General features: G+C 60.7%; 1 protein-coding gene across 2 annotated transcripts; it reads left to right on the forward strand.

Moving 5' to 3' along the window:
• The first annotated feature begins 59 nt into the window (after positions 1–59).
• RABL6 (RAB, member RAS oncogene family like 6) lies at positions 60–21,797 on the forward strand. Of its 2 annotated transcripts, XM_072960533.1 has the most exons (15): positions 61–430; positions 8,503–8,637; positions 10,143–10,190; positions 10,742–10,794; positions 11,560–11,651; positions 13,524–13,664; positions 14,182–14,287; positions 15,714–15,817; positions 17,565–17,884; positions 18,108–18,258; positions 19,207–19,422; positions 19,495–19,732; positions 20,056–20,227; positions 20,963–21,021; positions 21,133–21,459. In XM_072960533.1, the coding sequence occupies exons 1-15, from the start codon at positions 301–303 to the stop codon at positions 21,322–21,324; spliced, it is 2,157 nt and encodes a 718-aa protein (XP_072816634.1). In that variant the 5' UTR covers positions 61–300; the 3' UTR covers positions 21,325–21,459. The 2 variants fall into 2 exon arrangements, with proteins under 2 accessions (XP_072816635.1, XP_072816634.1); XM_072960534.1 differs by lacking the exon at positions 20,056–20,227 and having other exon boundaries at positions 60–430; positions 21,133–21,797.
• The last annotated feature ends 137 nt before the right edge of the window (positions 21,798–21,934 follow it).

The raw sequence follows: 21,934 nt of genomic DNA on the forward strand, positions 1-21,934 counted from the left end.
TCCGACCACGCTGTCCTGCGCATGCGCACCTCCCGGCGCGCGCCGCACCGCTGTGGTCCTCGCGGCGCCCCGTAGGTGCGCGCCCGCCGAGTCGGCGCCAAGATGGCGGCGCTGACGGGCGGAGAGCGTCCGTGCCGGGAGCCGCGGGGGTCGGAGCGGAGCCGCCGCGGCTGAGCCCCCGAGCCGCCCCCAGGCAGGCTCCCGGTCGCCGGACCCGGGACATGGTGCGATCCGCGCCGTGCCGCCGCCGCCGCCGCTGAGCTCGCGGGCCGCGCCGGGCTCGGACGTGGGAGCGGGAAGATGTTTTCCGCGCTCAAGAAGCTTGTGGGGTCGGAGCAGGCTCCGGGCCGCGACAAGAACATCCCCGCAGGGCTGCAGTCCATGAACCAGGCGCTGCAGAGGCGCTTCGCCAAGGGGGTGCAGTACAACAGTGAGTGGCACGGGACAGTGGGGCGGGGGCGCGTGGAAAGTGGGGCGGGGGCGGGAGGGCGCCGTCCCGCGGGGTCCGCGGGCCCGGGCCGCGTCGCCTGGGACTGGCGGAAACCGGGTCGCGCCCAGCCCGGGAAGCGCTGGGGGCCTCGTCGCGCCCCGAGGGCCTCGCCGTCTGTGTTCAGATGTGCTGAGCGCCTACCTGTGCCGGGCAGGTTGCGGGCGCCCCAGGGGCGTTCATCTGGGGTCGGGAGGTGATGTTGGCCGGAGACGAGGTCCTAGAGGACCCCAGGGCCGGAGGGTGGGCGCCTCGGCCCGCAGCGCTCCCCTCTGACCTGTGGGTCATCCCGGAGGAATGCTGGCACGATAGGAGATTCGTGCGATCACTCTGCACAGTCAGATTTCGTCCAGGAGGTTTGTGTTGCGTCTGCGGTACCCCGATTGGCCTCGGTGACCTCGTCTAAGAGGGATTCTTACATAATGTGGGGAGAGCTGTGTGGTCTGTGACACCTCTTGAGTGGGTGATGGGGCTCTCCGTCCGTGAACTGGGTGGTCACGCGCAGGAGCGGAGGACTCCGCCGACTCCAGTGGTTTGAGGTGTGGGATTTTTCTCTGTGGACTTCATGTTCAGTTTGGAGAGGGAATGTCGGCGACGCCACACGTTCTTGTCCCCTCCCCCCCCTTAAAGAAGCATTTGTAGGGTATATATTTAGGAAAGCTCCAGAAGGCACGGGGATCGTTACTTGTTGTAGAGACTTTTCTTCCGCTTGAGAGAGGAGTCGTTACCAGATGCCCAGAGAGCCCGGGGAAGTTTCCAGTCCCCTGTTACAAATTATGTAAATTGCGTAGCTCCTAGACGCTGACTGTCCTCTTGACCTCTTTGAAGTTTTTGCATCTTGCTGGCTCTTTGCTAGCAGTATATAAAGATTTTATGTTGTTCTTGGCTTTTAAATTATTTGTCTCTTAAGTATTTCCATACATTGCTACAAGATATTGGACATTCCTCCACTCTTTGCCACTTCAGTGGTGGGAGGCTTCCAGTCTCTGTGATGTTGTATTTCGGTAACAGTGTAGCATATTAAGAAACTGACTGGAAAGACTTTGGGTTTAAAAGAAAGATTGTTTTACATGTATTCTACCCAATTTTGTATGTATTTGTCTCAGATTCAAAGAAGGGAATAATAACTCAAAATACTCATTTACACAAATCTTTAGAATCTACATATGATTCTTTTATTTAGTTTTATTACTTATGGTATTATTTTAAAATTTCAATTCTAGTCCTTTGGAAATTAGATCTGGAAAATGTTCACCTTCTGAAAAACACTCCCTGGTGAGCACACTCACTAGTCCTGAGTTGGGGGAGTAAAAAGTAGAGACGTCATGGGAGTCATTCTGGAGAAGAAATCCGCCTCAGGCAGCTGAGGGGCAGGTTCTGATCTCGGGAAACAAAGTGAGTGGAAGGTGGTGCAGTTGAGCGGACCTGAGAGCTGGACCTGCATTCCATTTTAGGGCGATGTTGGCCCTGTACTTGGCTAATACGCAACTCTGAAACTTTTTTATTTCTTCTATTAGTCAGTAAAATAAAACTTTTCTAGTATTTGATTTCCAAGGTATCTTCCTTAGGGGACCACAGTAGCAGTATGACCATTGTAGATTCAGGATGTTTACAGGTACAAGTTGATGATTACCAGGTGTGTTATTTGTCCCTGAGCAGATGAGTCGTTCTCTTTTCTGCTGCTGTGATGAGAAGTGATGCCTGTGACACAGAGAGTCCCAGTGTTCACTTCAAATTGATAATCAAAACCTGCATGGAACGTTGGACCACATTCTTGATGTGGAAGTCCTCCGCACGTGGAGCGCAAGAATGCTGTCTGAGCTGGTCACCTCCTGCTCCTGCTGTTTGACCCACTTGTGTTTGGTGCAGAGACGGAGCACCGGTCAGTCTTGTGGATTTTGTCCAGACTGCCCTTGCTCACGACTGCATCCTTATCAAGAAAGCCTCCAGGCATTGGGACAGCTGAGTCCTGGCTGGTCAGATTTCAGTGCTAGAACTTAAAATGGGGTTAGACACTTCCTTACCGAGAAACCTTTGATAGGTTGGTTTCAGGGTAAGAGAGCTTTTTCTTTGGGAATAAACAGTTTGGCAGATTACTTGACCTGCCCAGCAAGGCCGATTTGCAAATTCCCGAGCCTTTGCTGCGCATGATCTGCCACATTTTCCTTTGTAGGTTTTCCTTCCCTAGTGTTCATTTACTTAGCAAATATTTATTGAGTGACCATCAGTGATGAGTGTTCATCCATGAGAAAGCAGGCAGTCTCCGCCTTGTGGAGCTTGCATTCCGGGAAGGCGGACAGGAGGCACTAAACACGACGTGTATGGAACCAGATAACCTGTCTGAGGGCCGAGAAGTAGAGCCGGGTCAGGGTTGGGGTTGGGCTGGGGCTCACCTTGTGAACCAGAACCTTAGAGGGCCCTGAGCAACTGCCATGTTGCTGGGGGGTGGGGTGGGGGGGTGGGGGGAGATGCACAGGAGTGGGCCCTCTGGAAGTCGAGCGACCCCTACTGGTGGCCCGGTGAAAGGGCGCCTTTGGGATTTATATCGTGTCTCCTACAGCGTGATTGCATCATTCGTATCCAAGATAAAACAAATGCGGGGGGGTGGTATGAAAATATTTTTTAAAGATTCGCTATTTTATTGGAAACGTGTGGGAATATGAGTGAATTACTATCGAGTCAGGGGGCAGGAAAGATGGTGAGGTTCTGTAGGAGATCCTGGTGTCTTCTGCACTGTGGCTTCACTTTGAAAGAAAAGACATAGGATAGAGGCAGAGAGTTAATCTGTTCAGTAAAACAGCTAGTTTGCCGCTTGTTTCTTAAGTAAAGGTCTTCTTATCACTTCCTAGGTGAATCTGGTTTTCCACTGCATCACTTAGTTAATTTGAGCCAGTGTCTAAGGTTCTGAGACTGATTTGACTTTTTAACTTGAAAGTAGAGTCTGATTACTTCTTTAATGGGTGAAATCAGATTATTTTATTTATTTCTGACATTATAGCATTTCTTCTGATTAACTTTATTGAGTTATAGTCAGTTTACAATGTTGTGTCAACTTTTGGTGTACAGCACAATGCTCAGTCATACATGAATATACATATATTCATTTTCATATTCTTTTTCACCCTAACTGATTGTCTTTTTTGAAGAATAAATTTCAAATTCTCAAAAGAGAATGAAAAGCAAATATATGTTAAAACTGGTCAAGATACAAAAGAAGGAAACTGTTCTCAGATTACATCAAGACTCTGAACAGACAAGTTGTGTTTGAAAAAGAGCCAAAGGGAGCCTCCGAAAATGGGAAAGCTGGGTCACTAAAGCAAAAAGCTATCGGGCAGGCGAAGCCACACGACACCCAGCGGGAGAGGGAGGTGGTGCCCAAGAGGGAGATGCGCGGCCTGGCATGAGGCAGGCCCTGGCTCACCTGCGATCTGTTTCAAAAGGAAAGCATTGCTAGGATGGAGAAGGGTGGTTACTGGAGAAATGAAAACTGAGTCTTTTCTGTAGATTACGAAGTACAGGAAACTCCACGGAGTCCAAGTCTGGGGTTTTATAGCTTCCAGAGCTGAACACATCATTGGGATTTCAGAACATCGAAATGAAAAAGAAGCAGCCAGAGCAAACAGACTGCCTTCAGAGGGACAGCCGGGAACCTGAGCACACAGCTGATAGCCACAGTGGTGGAAATGTTCCTGCGGGAAGGTCCCGGTCAGCCTGGAAATCTGCACCAAGTAGGCAGTTACTCCAGAGGGAGTAGCATGAATCCCAGCTCCACCCTAAAGTGGGCGGCTCCCGTGCAGAGGCTCGTGCAGAAGTAAACCTGGAGGACGTGCTCCACTCAGATGGACGTGGGGCTCTGGGGTAGAGGAGGCTGACAGGGTGCAGGTCAGCATGGAAACAGGTACGTAAGTTTCGGTCATAGTGGCCACGTGACAGTGACCGGTGTGGGTGTGGAAGGAGAAGCCAGAACACTCACAGTCAGCACCCAGCCCAGCTGGAGCTGACCAGCGGACAGGCGTCCGCCACCAGTCCTTGTGCTAGTGCAGTGGAGGATGGAGACATTTATTAAGATTACTATTCAGAGAATAGGAATGACTGCAGATCTGCCAAAGAAATACCAGGTGGGAAAAGGCACTGAAAAAAAGCTTGCCCAATGAGAAAGAAGGCAGGAAGGTGGGGGCGGTGGTGACTAGAAATGTTAACACGCACTGGGGTTGGATTCCCTGCCTCTGTCCCCCCCCCCCCACCCGGTGCCCGTGAACAAGCAGACTCACCAGGTGAGAGAGAGAAGAGAGAGTCTGTGGGGAGACCTGTGTCTGGCTGCGCAGTGCGCAAGCGGCCCGGCCAGCACGACACCGTCGGAGGGCTGGAAGCAGGGCTGTGGGGGCAAAGCAGGAGGGAAGGTCAGCCACAAGGAGGCTGCCCCCCCGTGTACAGTCCCTTAGCTGGAGCCGTGGTGGCACTGAGCAGCCGGCAGGGCCAGAGTGAGAAGGGTCAGCGGCGCCTCAGTGAAGAAGCAGACGCCTGCCCCCCCCAAAACCAGAGAGCTCCTGAGAACCAGCGATCTCAACAGACACCTAAGAGGATGTCCCCTAAAGACCACGGTCTGCGGCCTCAGTGAGTAATGTTGGATATGAAAAACAAAAAGAGGCAGCGGTTTGGGGGAAACTTAAAAATATTTTAAGTAATTTACAGGTCAAGGAAGTATTTGTAATTCAGTGATAATGAATGCCCCACATACTCGTGGTGGTCACTGACTTGGGAATACGGCTTGAAAACATACGAGAAGAACCGGACAATCCCCAATAAAGTCAAAGGAAGGAAATGGCAAAGAGAGAAGCAGCAGCAGGTGGGTTTTAGAAAGAACCAGCAGAACACACGGGGTGTGCACACGGCTAAGGAAGGGCGCAGGCCTCTGCGGATGTCGGTTAGAAAGACAAAGCCGATATCATGGATGTTGAAGAGTACGCAGCCACACTACAAAGTTTTAGAACATAAAATGTTATGAATGACTTTCTGCCAGTAAGTTGAAAACTCAGGACAGCATCCTAGAGACTGACCCAACGAGAAGCAGGGAGTCTGGGGAGGCCCTGCCCGCCCTTCGGAGAGCAGAGCACCGAGCTGGCGCCGTGGGCGGAGGCGCTGCACGTCCATCGTGGTAACTGTCAACGTCAGAGCGAGGACCGGACAGCCGGAGAGTGACTGCCTCTCGCCTGTGATCGTGGGTGTGAGTGCCTGGCAGGGCATCAGGAGGCGGATCTGGACTAGAATGTCAGTAGTAACTAGCTATCGTGCCGGGACAGGCAGGACCACCCCAGACACGAGGACTGTTTACCAGAAGATACGTAAGACTCACCAGTGGGTTAAGGAGAAAAGCATGATCTCACTGGGGATAAGACAGAGACCTCATAAAATTCAACTCATCCGTGATTTACAGAAAAACAGAAAGAAAATGAGAAAAGCCCACTTCTTAGCAAAGTAGGAACAACAGAAGATGTCTACCCGTTCAAGGGCATCTCCCACAGCCTGCACCTGTATGTAGTGAGAGACGCCAGGGGCGCTCCTTTTACAGTCTTGGCCAAGACAGAACCTCCCCACTTTCACTGAACTCCGTGTCTGTGTGTGGCGTTCCACCCCACACAAAAATAAATAAAAAAGTAATATAAAATTAACACAAAATCAGGAATGCCAGTTTCTTTTTGTCAGGATGCTCTTACGTGCAGAAAACACTAGACTAGCCCTGGCTTTTCCCGCAGCAGCCAGCTTCTGTTTCAGGCAGTATGAGCGAGCCGGTAACTTGAGCAGCCCTGCTCCTAGAAATATTTTTGAAGGTCTGAATAAAACATGCAGAAAAACATTAATACGTCACTCAGTTCTCGAGCTGGTTGACTTTAAAGCAGAGGAAGTGGGAGCTGGGAGGGAAGCGGCGCTGAGGCTGCCTTCTCCTGGAGGACACCAGCCAGACCCTGGGGGTCGGGGTGGGCGTCCAGTGGGAAAGCCCCGCTCACAGCTGGGCCCCCGAGCACTGGGAGTGACCTCCAGGTTGGTTTGCCCCAAAAGCATCTCTGAGGCCCCCAAATCAAGTGGAGACTCTCCTCACGGCATTCCCAGGTTCCCGGCTGGTGGTGGTCCGAATTTCCTCAAAGAGGGCCGAGGATAAAGCTCTCAGGGAGTGGGGTGAGTGGGGGCGACGGGCCGGCCGGCCGGCCTCTGGCCCAGGCCTCTGAGGACTTCAGGCTTCACAGGGTGCGGAGTCAGTGCATTTGATGTATTTAAAGAAACAAGAGGTTTGAAAGTGTAAGCAGGAATCTAAAGACGACACAAAATGACCAAGTAGCTTGGAAAGTAAACAGACCTGCCTCCCAGAAGCTCCGAGAAGATAAGAAACCGCAGCAGGAAATAGGAAGCCGGCGCTAAGAAGCAGGCAAGGTCCAGCTCCATGGACACAGGGAGCGCCCCGGCTGGCTCTCAGGAAGACGTGGAGACTGACATGCTGGGTTTGTCCCCCTCTCTCAGCCTGGCCAGCGGTCTCCTGGGGACATGGGGGCCTGCCCCGGCAGGGCTGGGCTGCAGACAGCCTGTCTGTCTGTCCTGGCTCTTGCCGGGACCCCGTGCGCATCGAGCACCCCCTGCAGGCCAGCTCAGTGCCCGCTCGGACCCAGGTCATACCCAGAGCTGCGTTTCCATCAGGGACACGTCTGGACTCTTCTCCTAGGTCATGTCTGGCCCCTGGCCAGACTCAGGGCCAGGCTGCCTGTGACCTCGAGAACAGAGGCCAGTTGTGCCCTCTCTGGCGGCATGATAAAGAGGGTGGGAGAGGGGTGTCCCTGAGATTGGACCAGAGAAGTTTAAAGTTTGACAACTGACACGCCTTGCTGACTGGAGCGGGGTTTCCGGGGACGCAGAGCCAGGTGGGCAGGTTCCTAGAAGTGTCCCTGAGAACAGAGGGGCCTTGAAATAGGAGTTGAGCAGTGGCCTGAGTGGGGAGGAGCAGCTTGGCCAGGTCAAGTGCCAGGACAGCTGGCCCAGGCAGGAGCACTGTCGACTGTCTGCTCAGCCTGCTCGGCTGCTCAGGGAGCTCCAACCCGATCCAAGCTCTCCGACCGAGCTCTTCACATCTGCTGGAGGTCCATAAGCCCCTCCTGCTCACCACGGGCTGCTCATCTCGCTGATGGGGACACCATCCATACCTGTTCTTGGGCCAGAACCTCAGAGTCATTGCTGACCCCATCTCCCTCCCCTGAGGTCCACCCACCACCAAAGGCTGTCAGCTCCTCTCCCGCCGCTCCCCGGCCCGTGGGCTCTACACGGCACTAGCCGCCCATCATCCTTCCAGAACACTCTTCTGCTGAACCCCATGCCTTCTCACTGAGGCAGCGGGAAGTCCCTCCTGCAGGGCCTCAAGACCTGGCCCCTGTGCTCCCATCCCCACTTGTCCCACTGGCACGATGTGGGCTCTCCCCACCTGCTCTGTCCTCACGCGCACACACAGCTGCCTGCGGGCTGGTTCTCGCCATACTCACGCCCCACACGCAGGCGGCCGCTCCTAAAGACCTGATGAGCCAGCAGAGGAGGGTGCACGCTTCCCACTGCCACCCCGCGCGTGGTTCCAGGCGCCCGGCGTTCTGCACATTCGTGTGCTTCAAGTGCCAGGGCTGTGGGGAAGTAGGTTAAGAGCAGACCGTAAGAACCAAGGGTGCTGCGGTGGTGACCCCCGCCTGCGCCTGAGAGCCCCAGGCCCCCAGAGCGCCGGCCCTGGGAAGACTGCTTTCCTGTGGGTGCAGAGTCCTCTGGTGGTCAGACCACCTGCCTGGGGAGAAGTGCCTCAGGGGCCGGGGAGGGAGGGCGGGGCCAGGCCGACCCGCCCGGAGCTTGACAGCCTTGTTCCCTGGAGGGGTGGGGGGCTCGTGGCCAGCCCGCCCTCAGCAGCTCCCCTGCCCACCCACCGCTCAGGCCGCCGTCTGTGCGCAGGGGCTCTTCGGTCTGATTTGTTTCCCTGATCTGTCCTGTTCCCCCAGTGAAGATTGTGATCCGAGGAGACAGGAACACGGGCAAGACTGCGCTGTGGCACCGGCTGCAGGGCAAGAAGTTCGTGGAGGAGTACATCCCCACGCAGGAGATCCAGGTCACCAGCATCCACTGGAACTACAAAAGTGAGGGCGGGGCGCGGCGGGAGCAGGGCAGGGTATGGCTGGGGCAGGTGCTTCCCAGGAGGCCATGCAGGCACAGTGCCGCAGCTCGGGGTGGGGGGTGCCTTCCTGCCATTGCCTCCCCCCACCTAGTGTTGTCATGGAAACACTGCACACACGTGGGAGTCCCCTCTGCCATGGAGACTCAGTCCCTTGGGGAGCTGGGCCATTGGGCCCACTCATCCTGGAGACCTTGGAAAGGCAGACACTCCTGGGTTAACACACGAGGTGTCCTGGAGGGGACCCCTCTGGGCGGGGACACACCCCTGCTGCAGTCTGCTTACCGGGCCCCAGGGAAGCAGAAGGGGCTCCTCGCCCTTGAGGCCCAGCTCTTGGCTCCAGTTGTGAAGTGCCCGGCCCTGCAGGGTCCTGGAGGTGGTTTGTTTGCGAGATCGCTTTGTGGCCTCCCGGCGGTAGCCCAGTGGGCGGGAACTTGCACTCCTCTGACCGTGTGGCACCCTTGTGGGAAGCGGAGAAGCCACTTTGCATGCTTAAGAATCGTAACAGCAAAAGGCCTTTGGGCCATTTTAAACATTCCTTTCCATTAAAAAAGCTAGCCAGTGGGCCGCCAGCAGGACACTCGGGGCCTTTGTGGGAGTCTGACTCCCTCTTAGTGACGTCCAGTGCGTCCCAGGGCAGCAGCGTGGACACAGCGTCGCCCTGCCTCCCGGCTGCACAGAAGCAGCTCCCCACGTCTTCCCTTCTCCTGCGAAATCCTCGGGGTAGGGAGTGAGCCAGCCGTCCCTGTGCTTGGCCCACTGCCTGGAGGTGTGGCACAGGCCTGAACCCCAGACTAGCCGTTCAGAGTCGGCTCCCCTGGCCCTCAGCTCCCGTGGAGCAGAGAACACGGCCTCGGGAGAGGTGCAGTGGTCACTGCACGACTGGGAAACAACCATGGACGTGGCCTCCCCATAAAAGCGAAAGGTGGGCCTGCAAGGGCCTGTCCCAAGCCAGCTCCACTTGGCCTTGGCCTCGGCCTCCAAAGGATTTTGGTAGAAGCATGATGCAGGACCCACACCTGGAGAGTCTGACTCTCCCTGCTGATTGCCCGACCCCCCTCACAATGAAGCCGAGGCCGGTCATGGACATGGAGTGGGGCTGGGAGGGCAGTCAGCCCCGATCACATCCACTGCAGCGCCAAGGGCTCGCACCCCCGGTGGGCCTGCGGAGGCCTGGGTTCTGGGTGCAGACCCCTCCTGGCTGTGTGGGCCTGGCTGGGGGCAGGCCTCCGGGACATGGGGAGGGTGTCAGCTGAGGGCGGGCCAGGATCCTTCACAGACCTGAGCAGAAGCCCAGGGAGGAGCCAGGCCCCACTGCGCTGCAGGGAGGGGCATCCTGGGCAGGCGGGAGCATGCCCCTGGGGGCGGCGCAGGGTGGGGGCGGCGACATCCGCACCGCCCCTGGGAGCCCATCTTAGTGAAGCAGGTGCTCGCGTTGGGGGCTGATCTTACTCTTTCCCCTTACTTCAGCCACCGACGACATCGTGAAAGTTGAAGTCTGGGATGTCGTTGACAAAGGTAAGTTGTGTCTTTTTGTTAATGTGCTTTTTCTCTGTTGCGCTGCCGTTGTTCTGTGACACGCGCGCTGTCCGCCCTCGTCCGCCTGTCCTCATAGGTCGGCTTTTTCATAAACTCCTGTTTGTTTGGGTGTTTGTCTTGGCCTGCTGTCTCTCCGGGACTCGCAGGGTGACACAGCCCTTCCTCCTCACTCAGCACCTGAGACGAAGGGAGGGACGGTGATGGCACCAGGTTCTTACCCCCGAGCCCAGCTCATCCATCCTGGGCACCGGCTCAGGGGCCCTCCACGGCCTCGAAGGCTGGGTAGGGCTGGCCCAGGGCGGGGTCCTTGTCAGTCTGGGAAGGAAGCACCGCATCTGGAACTGCGTGGGAGGCCTCCCGGGGGGGGCCGCGTCCTGCCTCCCATGGGGCTGCCGCGGTGCCGGCTGAGAAGGCGCAGCTCTGGGGCTCCAGCGCTGCTGAGCGAGGCGTCTGCTGGAGGGGGGGCTGCCCCCCACTCAGGCATTCCTTGCCCAGCATCTCCGCCCCGTGACTTGGTCTCTTTGCTTAAGGAAAATGCAAGAAGCGAGGCGACGGCTTGAAGATGGAGAATGACCCCCAGGAGGTAAGCAGTGTCTGTTCCCATGTGGCCCGCGATGGTGGGGGCGGGGTGAGCGGGCCCCGCCCTTCAGACCCCGCCGCCTGCCGGCCTGGCCCTCCCGGGGCCCCCAGTGGTGCTAGTGGACCCAGGGCCACCCTGGGCTGCCCTTGTCGCGTTGCAGGGTGACTGGGTTGAGCTGCTGCCACATGTGCCAGACGCCACACGGAGATGGGGTGGCAGGTGTTTGGGCGAACTGGCCGAATTTTGTGTCCATGTTACAGAGGCCCCGGCCCTTCAAAGCACAGGCCCCGCCTTCCAGTGTGGCTCCGGCAGGGCACTTCTTGTGCTGCCACTGCTTCCTGCCCGTCTGAGGGGCTTTCTCTCGGTCTCCAAGGACCCTTCTCTCCTGTCCACGGACAGGCTCCCGCTTAGGACAGGAAGGTTCAGTGGCCGCTGGCCCTTTTGGGGCATATGTCTCCACTGCCCCCAGCCCTGCAGCCGCCCCAGCGTGCCTGCTCCGGCATGTGCGCCCGCGGTGGAGAGTCTGCGAGCCCTGAGGGCAGGGTGCTGCCGACCTCGGTGGCGCAGGGACCCCAGGGAGAGGGCAGGCACAGTGTGTCCTCCACGCTAGACGATGTTGCGTTTACATTTTTCTTTTTTTCCAAAATGAAACTAACTGTTGTCTTTTCAGTTATCAGAGCCCTGTTCAGCCTTTTCCAGGAGACAGGGTGCTCACCCGAAGGGCCCAGCCCGGAGCACCGTCTCATGCCCGGTCCCCCCTGTCCCCAGGCAGAGTCCGAGATGGCCCTGGACGCCGAGTTCCTGGATGTGTACAAGAACTGCAGCGGGGTGGTCATGATGTTCGACATCACCAAGCAGTGGTGAGGCCCGGCTCCCGGCACCACGCCGCCCACTAGGCCCACGGTGGTGGTTGTGCCGGCGTCAGTGATGGTGCCCAGGGCTTCTGGAGGGCCAGCCACGGGCGGTGCATGCTGGCTGTCCGGCCGCACAGAACCCCGGCCTGGAGGTCCTGGCGTCTCAGCATGTGTATCTGGGGCCAGGTCGGGGTGGGTGAGGCCCTCGCCTTCCATGGCCCCGCAGCCCTTCTTGCAAACACCGTCTAAAGTGTGGCATCAGCAAGTGGCTCCCATGAGTTGAGGGTTCCCAGGACCCCCACGCTCTTGGATTTGCCAGCAGGACACACCTATGTCCACCGCAGTGGAGGCTGCAGAGCAGGGTCAGCAGGGGAGTGGTGCGGGCGGGTGTGCAGACAGCCTCACCGGCACCCAGGGTCCTCTCCACCGAGCCCTGAGTCACATGGCTGGAGACCCGCTGCCCGGGCCCGGGCCCCCTACTCCCAGACCAGCCAAGGGCCAGCCTTGTGGACCAGCCTTCCTGGGACAGCAGTCTCAGGCCTGCACACCACCGAAAATGGGAGTCCTGAAGGATGCTGAGGGCGGAGCCCATGGCTTGTTCTGGGAGTGGCCAGCGAAGTTTGCTTAAGTTGTATTACTATTACTGCTTGGGTCACCGGTGCTCACAGGAAAACCCATCCTGTCACCAGAAACTACTGTGGGGGCTAGCCAGGCTCTCTTCTGGGTGTTGCTCTGACACTGAGCTGTAGCCGCGCACGCCTTTGTTCAGGATGCATTCACGCTTCCGCTGGGCTGGTAGATCTACACATTCACACGCCAGCCCTAGGGTTCCTGTCAGGGACTCGGGTCCCAGGGATCTGTCACAGCTGCACCAGCCTCGGCCCCAGCCCACGGGGCCCCACGCCCGCCCTCCCGCCTGCAGGGACGCGCAGTGGGCTGCCCACCAGCGCACCTGGGAGGCCTCCGGGAGGCTGTGGACCACTTGGAGGAGGAGGGTGGGGCCTGGCGAGCTCACACCTGTGAGACGCAGCAGTCCCGCCGCCTCGGCTTCCACGGGGGTGGGGGTGGGCAGGGCTGTTTCTAGGTGGAGTCTGGCCTGGGCACTGTTAGTGGTCATGTCGGCCTCATGTCCCTGTAGCCTCGGCTAGACGAGCTGTGAGCCGAAGGCCAGGAGGACCCCATGGGGAGAGCGGGATCACAGGTGCCTGTGAGGCTCCTGGAGCTGTGAGGCCCAGGGGCTGGTGTCCAGTGGGCAGGTGGTCCTGGGCTGGGGGCTGGGCAGCTTCTTGGATCCCAGGACCCTGGACACCCGGTACTCAGTTCTGGTGGGGCGGGAGGCGGTGCAGACATGATCTAGAGCCCCGTCACTCAAAAGGAAAGCAGGGGGGGCGCCACCGACACAGCCATTGGCACAGCAGCTGGTGTCTGAGTGCAGCTGGCGGCAGGGGCAGGAGACTCCCCCAGGACAGGTGGCAGACACGCTCGGCCCTTCTGAGGGTAGTAAAGCACTGCGTGTGAATAGGAGGAAACTCAGGCTGCAGACGCAGCGCTGCTGTATCTGGCTCTCCCACACACTCATGCTGATGGGGAGACAGGTGTGAGCCCCACACCCACTGAGAGCAGAGCCCTGGGCTGTAGAGACAGATCGAGGGAGGACATGTGTCAGGAGGCAGAACCAAAGGCTGTTTTGTGGGATGTGGTGGCGGGAGGATCTGCAGCGTCCAAGAGCACCCACTGCGTGGTCCCCTGATTCTCACACGGGAGGGTGCTGGTGGGGTGCTGATCCGGGCGCCCACACACTTCCCCAAGGCTGTGGGGGTGGGCAGAGGTGTCAGGCCAAAGCTAAGGCTCGTCTTCCCCCCACATGCGCCTCCTGAGGACCTTCAACTACATCCTCCGGGAGCTTCCCAAAGTGCCGACGCACGTGCCGGTGTGCGTGCTGGGGAACTACCGCGACATGGGTGAGCACCGGGTCATCCTGCCCGACGATGTGCGCGACCTCATCGACCACCTGGACAGGTGGGTGCCCGGCCATTCAGCCTGTCTGCCTGGGCACTCCCGCCTGGGCCCTCCTCTGCCTCGAGCCCTGGCCCCGCCCGGCTACACAACCCCGTGTCCCCCAGCCCTCTAACCCACCCCCAGCTTCCCTGTGCTACCCACACCCGGCCCTCCGGTCCATGCTGGCAGGACCTGCGGAGGCTGGGGAGGCCCAGGCTGAGATGGAGGGCGTGGGGGTAAGCTCAGGGAGGGGGCGCCGAGCTGGAGGGAGGGCGGGGCAGGGGTTGGGTACTGGCTTCCCCGCACTGAGCAGCCCCAGGTGCCAGGTGGAGCGGCCTCCCTCCATGCCTCAGGCCAGAGCCAGGGTCGGGCGTGGCACAGCGGGGTCCTGCTGGGGCGGATGGGGGCACATCAGCCCAGCCCCAGCATCACCTGGTGGGCACCAGCTGAGGGGAGCGCCTGCAGGAGACGGCCCGGCCTGCGTGCGGTGCTGGCCCTGCCACCCCGTCCCTTGTGTCTTTGTCCTCTTGGCAAACAGGCCTCCGGGCTCCTCTTACTTCCGCTACGCCGAGTCGTCCATGAAGAACAGCTTCGGCCTGAAGTACCTGCACAGGTTCTTCAACATTCCGTTCCTGCAGCTTCAGGTGCGCCCGCCTGTGAGGCCTGCCGGCGCGGCGTGGCATGGGGGGCGGGGCCACCAGTTAGGGCCCTGCCAGGCTGGCCGGAGACCTAGACCAGCACAAGGGGACACAGGGGTCCTTGCATGTCCTTCTCGGTCTGAGGACCGTTGACCCGGACCAGTGGGCACTGTGACCCCCCGCCTCTGCGCTGGCCCCTGCCTGGAGCTTCACTGGCCCCTGCGCCGGTCCATCTTCACCGCAGATGTGTGCGCAGCCCCAGCACAGGGCCCGTCTGATCCCCCTTGTGGCCGGGCCACTGTGTCCCTGCTGTGGATTGGCCCCAGCCTGGCAGGAGCGGAAGCAATGAGCTCGAGAAGTCTCTCCTCCCACCTGGTCTGCAGCTTTCTGTTGTTCCAGTGGCCCTTTTGTCTTGGAGTGGTCTTAGACTGACAGGAAGGCTGCAGAGAAGTGACAGGATTCTCGGGCCCTGGCTCGGTTCCCCTAGTCTCAGGGTCTCGTGTTTCCACAGTGCCTCCGTCAAGACCACAGACCCGGGGTTGGTGGGCCCTCTCGCCGGCCCTCTGCGCTGGGCTGTGACAGCCCCAAAACGTGCCTGACTCAGGGTCTGTCTGGTCTTAGGTGGGTGATGGCATTTCAGGCACAAGACCACAGACCAACCGCCCTGCTTGTCACAAGCGGGGACACGTGTCACCCACACAGCTAGTCACTGGGGTGTTGACCTAGGGCCCTCCTATAGCCCCAGTGGTTTCTGTCCTTTCTCCAGGACACGGAGCCCGCTCGGGGGCACAGTCATTTCTCCTTTCCTCTTGTCCTCTTGGAGAGACATGGGGCAGCGGGCATTTTCAGTGCATCCAGCCCTCGCAGACACGTGCCGCACCCTCCACCCAGTCCTTCCCTTGGGACCCTGGGTGTCCCTCTGCATTGCTCTAAGGATCCCTTTAACTTTTTATCCAAGTACAATGTACACAGAGATTGCAAGGAAAGCCCCCCTGGTGTGGGTGCGGGGCGGCGACCGACAGCCCCTCGCATCGCATGTGGGACCACAGGACATCCCACTGTTGGAAGCTGTGCTGAGGCGCACGTGAGGTCCGAGCCCCAAAGCTGAGGCGCGTGCGCACCCCGGCTGGTCCCGGAGACGCAGGAAGGCATTTTCAGCAAGCACTGAGGCCTCTTAAACCTCAGGGGCACCTGTGTGACCAGGGCGCTGTCCCTGGGTGGTCTGCTCACAGCACAGCATCTGCCCTTGGAGCCCCACGGAGTGGCTGGGGCATCATGCTGGCCGCCTGGGCAACACCGGGAGCTCCGAACTCTTGCAGCTCGGCCCCATGAGCCCTTGTTGGTCAGAGGCTGGCTGAATGGGACCACAAGACTGAAGGGGCAGCCCTCTGTGGTGACGTTCCTTGCTCAGGGGTCTGCTTCCTTCCTGCAGCGGGAGACGCTGCTGCGGCAGCTGGAGACAAACCAGCTGGACATCGACGCCACGCTGGAGGAGCTGTCGGTGCAGCAGGAGACGGAGGACCAGAACTACGACATGTACGTCGGCCTCAGGGGCCTGCCCTTGGAGGTTAGACCTGCAGGCAGGGCTCTGCCGGAAAGGTGGCAAGTGTGCCCTGGGGGCCAGGCTGGAGGTCCTGAGCCTGGGCCTGTGCCTAGCCGGGGAGCAGTGGGAATGCCGCCCCGCCCGGGTAGATCCCTCTATTGGGATGAGTCGTGCTGCTTAAAGAGGTCTGGTTGTTTCAGCCTTGGATGTGGCCCCCACCCCATGGGAGGGGAGGGGGTGAGGGTGGCCCTCGCTGTGCGCCCTGCCTGCAGCCCTTCCTTGAGAAGCAGATCCTGGGTTCCTGCTGACTCTCCCTGAGGATGGGGGCAGGGCAGACCCCCAGGTCCCGCTACCCCTGCCCACTGAGCGCTTTGCTGCTGTGATTGGGTGTAACTGGGGCACAGTGAGACCCTCAGGCCACCAGAAACAGTTTTGCAGCCGCTGCCCCCAGGCAGCCACCTGGCTGGGGGTGGGGGTGCGGGCACGTGGGCCCGGTGCAGACACTGACACTCCGATTGCCTGCCTCCAACCATCCTCTGTCCAGACCAGCCTCGCCTGCTGGCCACCCGGCATGTGGTGCAGGGAGCTGCTGACCCAAGCCGTATGTCCACCCGAGGCCCCAGCTAGGCCAGCTGCCCTGACATTTTCCAGCCGAGGCCTCATCCCTATTTTGACCGCAGTTTCCCGGACTGACGCCAGTGTAGAGACCTCCAGGACCTTGGGAGGAAGCTAAACCTCTGGTCCTTGGCAGGAGGGAGGGAGGGAGGGCGTGTTGTCCTGGCTGCGCCTGCACACTTCCAGCAGGACTCCCGGAGCAGGTGGCAGCCCGTCTGTGCCGCAGCTCCTAGCAGAAGCACTCACTTGTAGGGGGAAGTTATAACCCCGAACTACCGTTAAAAACAGGTGTTTCCTTTGTTCTGTTGAATTACCTAGATGTCAGAGCTGAGGGTGGGGGCAAGCTGCTTCCCTACCTGTGCTCCTGGCCTGGGGCCCAGCCAGGCAGGGCCTTCGGGTCTCCCCAGAGCCAGCTTCAGCTGTTGGTTCTGGAACAGTGAGAGAGGGAGCGGCAGGAGTCACTCTGGGGGAGGGTGTTTTCAGCCACTCCGGCTGCCAGGATGGCCCTGGCGGGGTACCAGGTCTCTGCCTGAGACCTTGGACACCTGGTGCCACTGAGCACATGGTCCCTGGGGAGATGGCAGGGACCTCTCGAGGCTCGCCTGCCCATAGCCAGCCTCCAGGGGCCAGGCCACGGGAAGAAGGCAGTGCTGCTGGGGACTCGGCAGGGGTGTTGCCATGATCCACACTTACAAGGTCTCCATTCCAGAACTTGTTTGAAAGCTCCCTTCAGGCCTAGGTAACAAATGGGGGCAAAGCCTGCCACACACACGCACACACCTCCCCCCTCCCCTCCCAGGACACCCTTTCTTCGTGTTGCCAGTGCCTGTGCCTAAAAAGCAGCCAGGACACCCAGCCGTTCTGCATGTGCACGGTCACTCCCCAGCCAGCCGGTCTGCGTGTGCACGGTCACCCCAGACGGAGGTGCCCCCGGGCTTGTTCCCTGCCAGCCTGTGCTGGGAAACCTTGAAGGGCAGGCAGAGGCCTTTGGTTGTGGGGAAGGGCTCTGAGCCTGAGGGCAGGGACCTCATCACCATCAGCACCCCAACAGAAGCCTCCGAGGAGCCGCAGAGGAAGAGATGCAGGGAAGGCGGCTTTCTCACCCCTTGCCCTGTTTCCCCTCAGCTTCCTCGAGATGATGGAGGCACGCAGCCGTGGCCACGTGTCCCCGCTGGCCACCAACGGGCAGAGCCCGTCCTCGGGCTCCCAGTCCCCTGTGGTGCCTCCAAGTGCAGTGTCCACGGGGAGCTCCAGTCCCAGCACACCCCAGCCGGCACCACAGCCGCCCGTCCACGCCCCCTCGGCCTGCCCATCACCCCCATCCCCCTCGGAGGCCCCACTGCCCCCCGCACACCCCGTGGCCCCTGCCCCACCTCCACGGCGCAGCATTATCTCGCGGCTGTTTGGGACCACGCCAGCCGCCGAGGCAGCCCCTCTGCCCCCAGGTAGGCCCTGGGAGCAGCCCTGGGAGGTGAGTGCAGGCATCCCAGGTGGGGAGTGGCACTGCGTCCCTGGTCCCAGAGCCTTCGTGGACTGGGAAGGGGTCCCCCTTCTTGCTCCTGGGTGAGCAGCCCCACACCACCCTGCTCACGGCCCAGCCCTGTGAGCTCCCCCTGGGACCGCCCGGCTTCGGTGGGCACTGAGCGAGTGCTGGTGTCTGGTCCACAGAGCCAGTCCCAGCTGCGGAGGCCCCAGCAAGAGTCCAGAACGTGGAGGATTTTATTCCTGAAGATGGCCTTGACCGCAGCTTCCTGGAGGACACAGGCCCCCTGAAGGACGAGAAGAAAGTGGGAGCCAAGGCCCCACCAGACAGCGACAGGTCAGGGCAGGGCCTCGGCTGCGGGCCCTGCTGCCTCTCCTGGTGCTGGGCAAGCAGAGCGGGCAGGCGTCCCGCAGCCCAGCGCTGCCTCCGGGCCCTGGGAGCAAAAGCAGGGCTGGGGTAGCTGGGGAGCTGAAGGAAGGCTTGGACGGGGGACACCAGCTGGCCCGGGACTGCCAGCCATGGGCCGGGCCTCGAGGTTCTGCAAGCCTGACGCCTGCGAGGGGGGCAGGGATCCCAGCCACAGTCTGACTGCAGTTCAGAGAAACGTCAGGCCAGCCCAGGACACGGCGGTCTGCTCGCAGCTCCGGGGCGTGGGGACTCGGTCCCGCTGCCTGTCAGCACTCTTCCCCCCCCCCCCCGAGGTCTCAGGCTGCTGCCACTTGAGAGCCTGGCAAGGTGAGGGCAGGAGCCCCAGGGCCAGGTTTTCTCTCCAGGGGGTGGCCAGTCAGGGCGGGAGAGAGCTTTAGGCCTGGAGTCTGGTGTCAGTTTCTGGGCCTGCTGGCCCCCCGCCTGCACACTCTCCCTGCACAGCCAGGCCCCGGTCAGCCCTGCTCCACGCATCCCCGTCCTCACCGTCTCTCTAGAGATGCACCGTGCTCCTCCCCCAGAGCCCATCACCACCCGTGGGGCCCACACCCTTCACCCCACCACCCTGCAGGATGGTACCCACTTCAGATGTCCACACCAGTGGGTGTCTCTATCCCTCTCCTTGGCCCCACTTCATGCCTCCTCCCCCACTCACCTCTGTGCTGCAGCTCTGCTGCTGCGACTGGGGGGGTCCGTCCCCAGGACCACCCTCAAATGGGGTCCCCCTTCGCTGTGACCAGATGAACGTGAGTACCCAGGGCGGAGGCAGCCCCACATTTGGTGCCAGAGGTGCCAGAGGTCAGGATAGGCATTCTGTCACCTCCTCGTGACCTCTGCCCACCCTGCCCTCCTTTGCAGTGATGAGGAGGCCCCAGGCGGAAACCCCATGGTAGCAGGTTTCCAGGATGACGTGGACCTTGAAGACCAGCCCCCAGGCAGGCTCCAGCCGCCCATGGGCTCCCTCCCTAGGGAACACATTGCTCTGTCCAGTGAGGAGGAAGCAGAGGAGGAGGCGGGGCACCCCAAGGCCACTGTGCTGGCCCCCAAGAAGTGCTCTGAGCCAGAGACCAAACCGTAAGTTGGGGGTCAGGCAAGGGGTACCCTGGGGGCAGAGGGCTGGACTCGTGACCCCCGTTTGTCCTGCAGGTCCTCCACCAAGGCTTCGAGGCCACACAGGGGCACAGCTCCCGGGGCTGCAGAGCCCCGCTGGCCAGGTGGCACCGAAGCCCCCACCGAGGGCACCTCCCAAGGGCGCGAGGAGGGGAAGGACCAGCAGGTGGCATCGTCAGAGAGTGACCCTGAAGGGCCCATCGCCGCCCAGATGCTTTCCTTTGTCATGGATGACCCTGACTTTGAGAGCGACTCAGATGCCCAGCGGAGAGTGGTGAGGACCGACCTTGGTGCCCACTGTCTCAAAGCCCAGTAAAAGTGTCGGGGGCAGAAAGTGAAAGTATGAGAATGCAGTGGGGGTCTCGCAGAGCTAAAGTTGAAGTCAGCCTGTGTGACCCCAGAGGGGCTCTGTATGCCAGGCCAAGCCTATCACCTTGGCGTCACCATGGTGTCACAGCCGCCACGCTCAGGCCATTATCACTCTAGATGGGTTCATGACGGTGCTCAGCACCTGCTGGAGAAACAAGGGGGCTGCCCTGAGGGTCCAGAGACAGCTGCTGGGGGCATGGCGGCCAACCTGCCTGCTCCTCCTTTCAGGGTGAGTTCCCAGTGCGAGAGGACCTCTCAGATGTGACGGACGAGGAAGGCAGCCCTGCCCAGCCACCCCTGCCCCTAAAGGCCCCCGTCCCCTCCTTCAGACTGAAGAATGACTCAGATCTCTTCGGGTTGGGGCTGGAGGAGACAGGCCCCAAGGAGAGCAGCGAGGAAGGTAGCCGAGGCGGGACACCTGCCCTCCTCCCTCCCCGTCCTGCTGCGGGGGGCGCGTTGCTTACCCCTTACCTGTCCCGTAGTGCCTGGGGCCCCAGAGCACAGGAGCGAGGCCAGAAGCCCCGTCCCAGGCTTTCCTCAGTCCTGTCTGGGGTCCAGCTGTGTTCAGTGACATCCCAGACTCCCGGGGTTACGAGGCTGCAGGCCAGGACCAGGCTGAAGGATGGGCAGCTGGGGGCTGCTGTCGTAGTGGCCATGCAGGAGGCATTTGGGGGCGTGGGCAATGCTGCCACAAGCTGGCTGAGAGCCCCTCTGTGCCCTCAGGCCGGGCCTGCGTTTGTGGCCCTCCATGGAAGAAGCTGGCGTGGTCTCCAGGCCTGATGAGCACATGTGGCTTGTGTGGCCCTGGCCAGCTCCATGGCTCCCTGGCCCCACCCCCGCCTCCACCTTGGGCTGCTTGAGCCCAGCAGTGTCACCTGGAGCATGTACTGGAACTTCCTCGTCCCCGTGATGGAGAGAAGGGGACCTTTCCAGGCTTGTCCTGGTGCTGAAGTGCCTGCCTGTCTTCAGGAGGGGCCCCGTGGCCTTTGTAGCCCCACCCAGGCCCAGGGCAGAGGCCTCTGCCAGCCCGCCCACTGCAGGCTGGAGCCCAGGCCTCCCCTCCCACACCAGTCCAGAGGCCTGGGGGGGACCTGGCTTCCCACACAGGGAGCTGACATTGCTCTTACCCGTGTAGATAAAGAGGGCAAGCCTCCCTCGAAGGAGAAGAAGAAGAAGAAGAAGAAGAGCAGAGAGGTACCTGCGCCCCCCCGAGCCCTCGCCGGGGACGCCCGGCCGCGTGGGGTGCAGGGCCGGCCGTCTTCCCGACACCCGCGTGACTCTGTGCTGTACCCCTCCCACCACCAGGAGGAAGAAAAGGCCGCAAAGAAGAAGAGCAAGCACAAGAGGAGCAAGGACAAGACGGAGGGCAGGGAGGAGCGGCGGCGACGGCGGCCGCGGGGCCAGGAGAGGACGGCGGTGGACGAGCTGGAGGCCTTCCTGGGGGGCGGAGCCCCGGGCAGCCACCTGCGCGGGGGTGGCGACTACGAGGAGCTCTAGACCTGGCCACCTGGGGCGACACGCCCACTCCGTGTGTGCTGGGGGCGCTGGGCCTGCAGGCTCTACGGGCAGCTGGCCCCCAGCGCTTCTCAGGGATGGGACTGAGGCCAGGGAGGCCTGAGGCTGTGTACAGGGGCGGGGCGCTGTCCTCGTCACCCGCCCACCCCTGCTTGCCGCCGGCCGCACACGCTCGCCCAGGCCTGCTGCATGCGGGTGGCCTCCGCTTGCTGCTGTGGCTCAGCCAGGGCTGCAGACCGGCAGCCCCCCCCCCCGGACCCTCGGGGCACCTGCGTGCAGACACTGAGCAGCGCTGGCGCCTTTCCTGGGGGAGGGTCTTCCCGGAACCGGTGTCCAGCTTTGCATCTGCACCTGAGCTTGGGCACATGCACAGGCCAAGCTGGGAGCCCCTCCACACTCGTTTCCTTCCGTTCTCCTTCAACACTCGGACCATAAAGCTCTCCTGTTTTACTGCGCGTCTGTGTGTGCTCCCTGCTGCTGGGGCCCCGCCTGCGTGGGAGGTCCGCTGCCCCCTAGCCCCAGGCACGTGGGTAGACAGGAAGGCCCTTGAGCTCCCTGCCTTCGGGCCACAGATCCCTCTTCTCTGAGGGGT

Source organism: Vicugna pacos, chromosome 4 (assembly GCF_048564905.1).
Source record: "Vicugna pacos chromosome 4, VicPac4, whole genome shotgun sequence".
In the NCBI taxonomy this organism is placed as follows: domain Eukaryota; kingdom Metazoa; phylum Chordata; class Mammalia; order Artiodactyla; family Camelidae; genus Vicugna; species Vicugna pacos.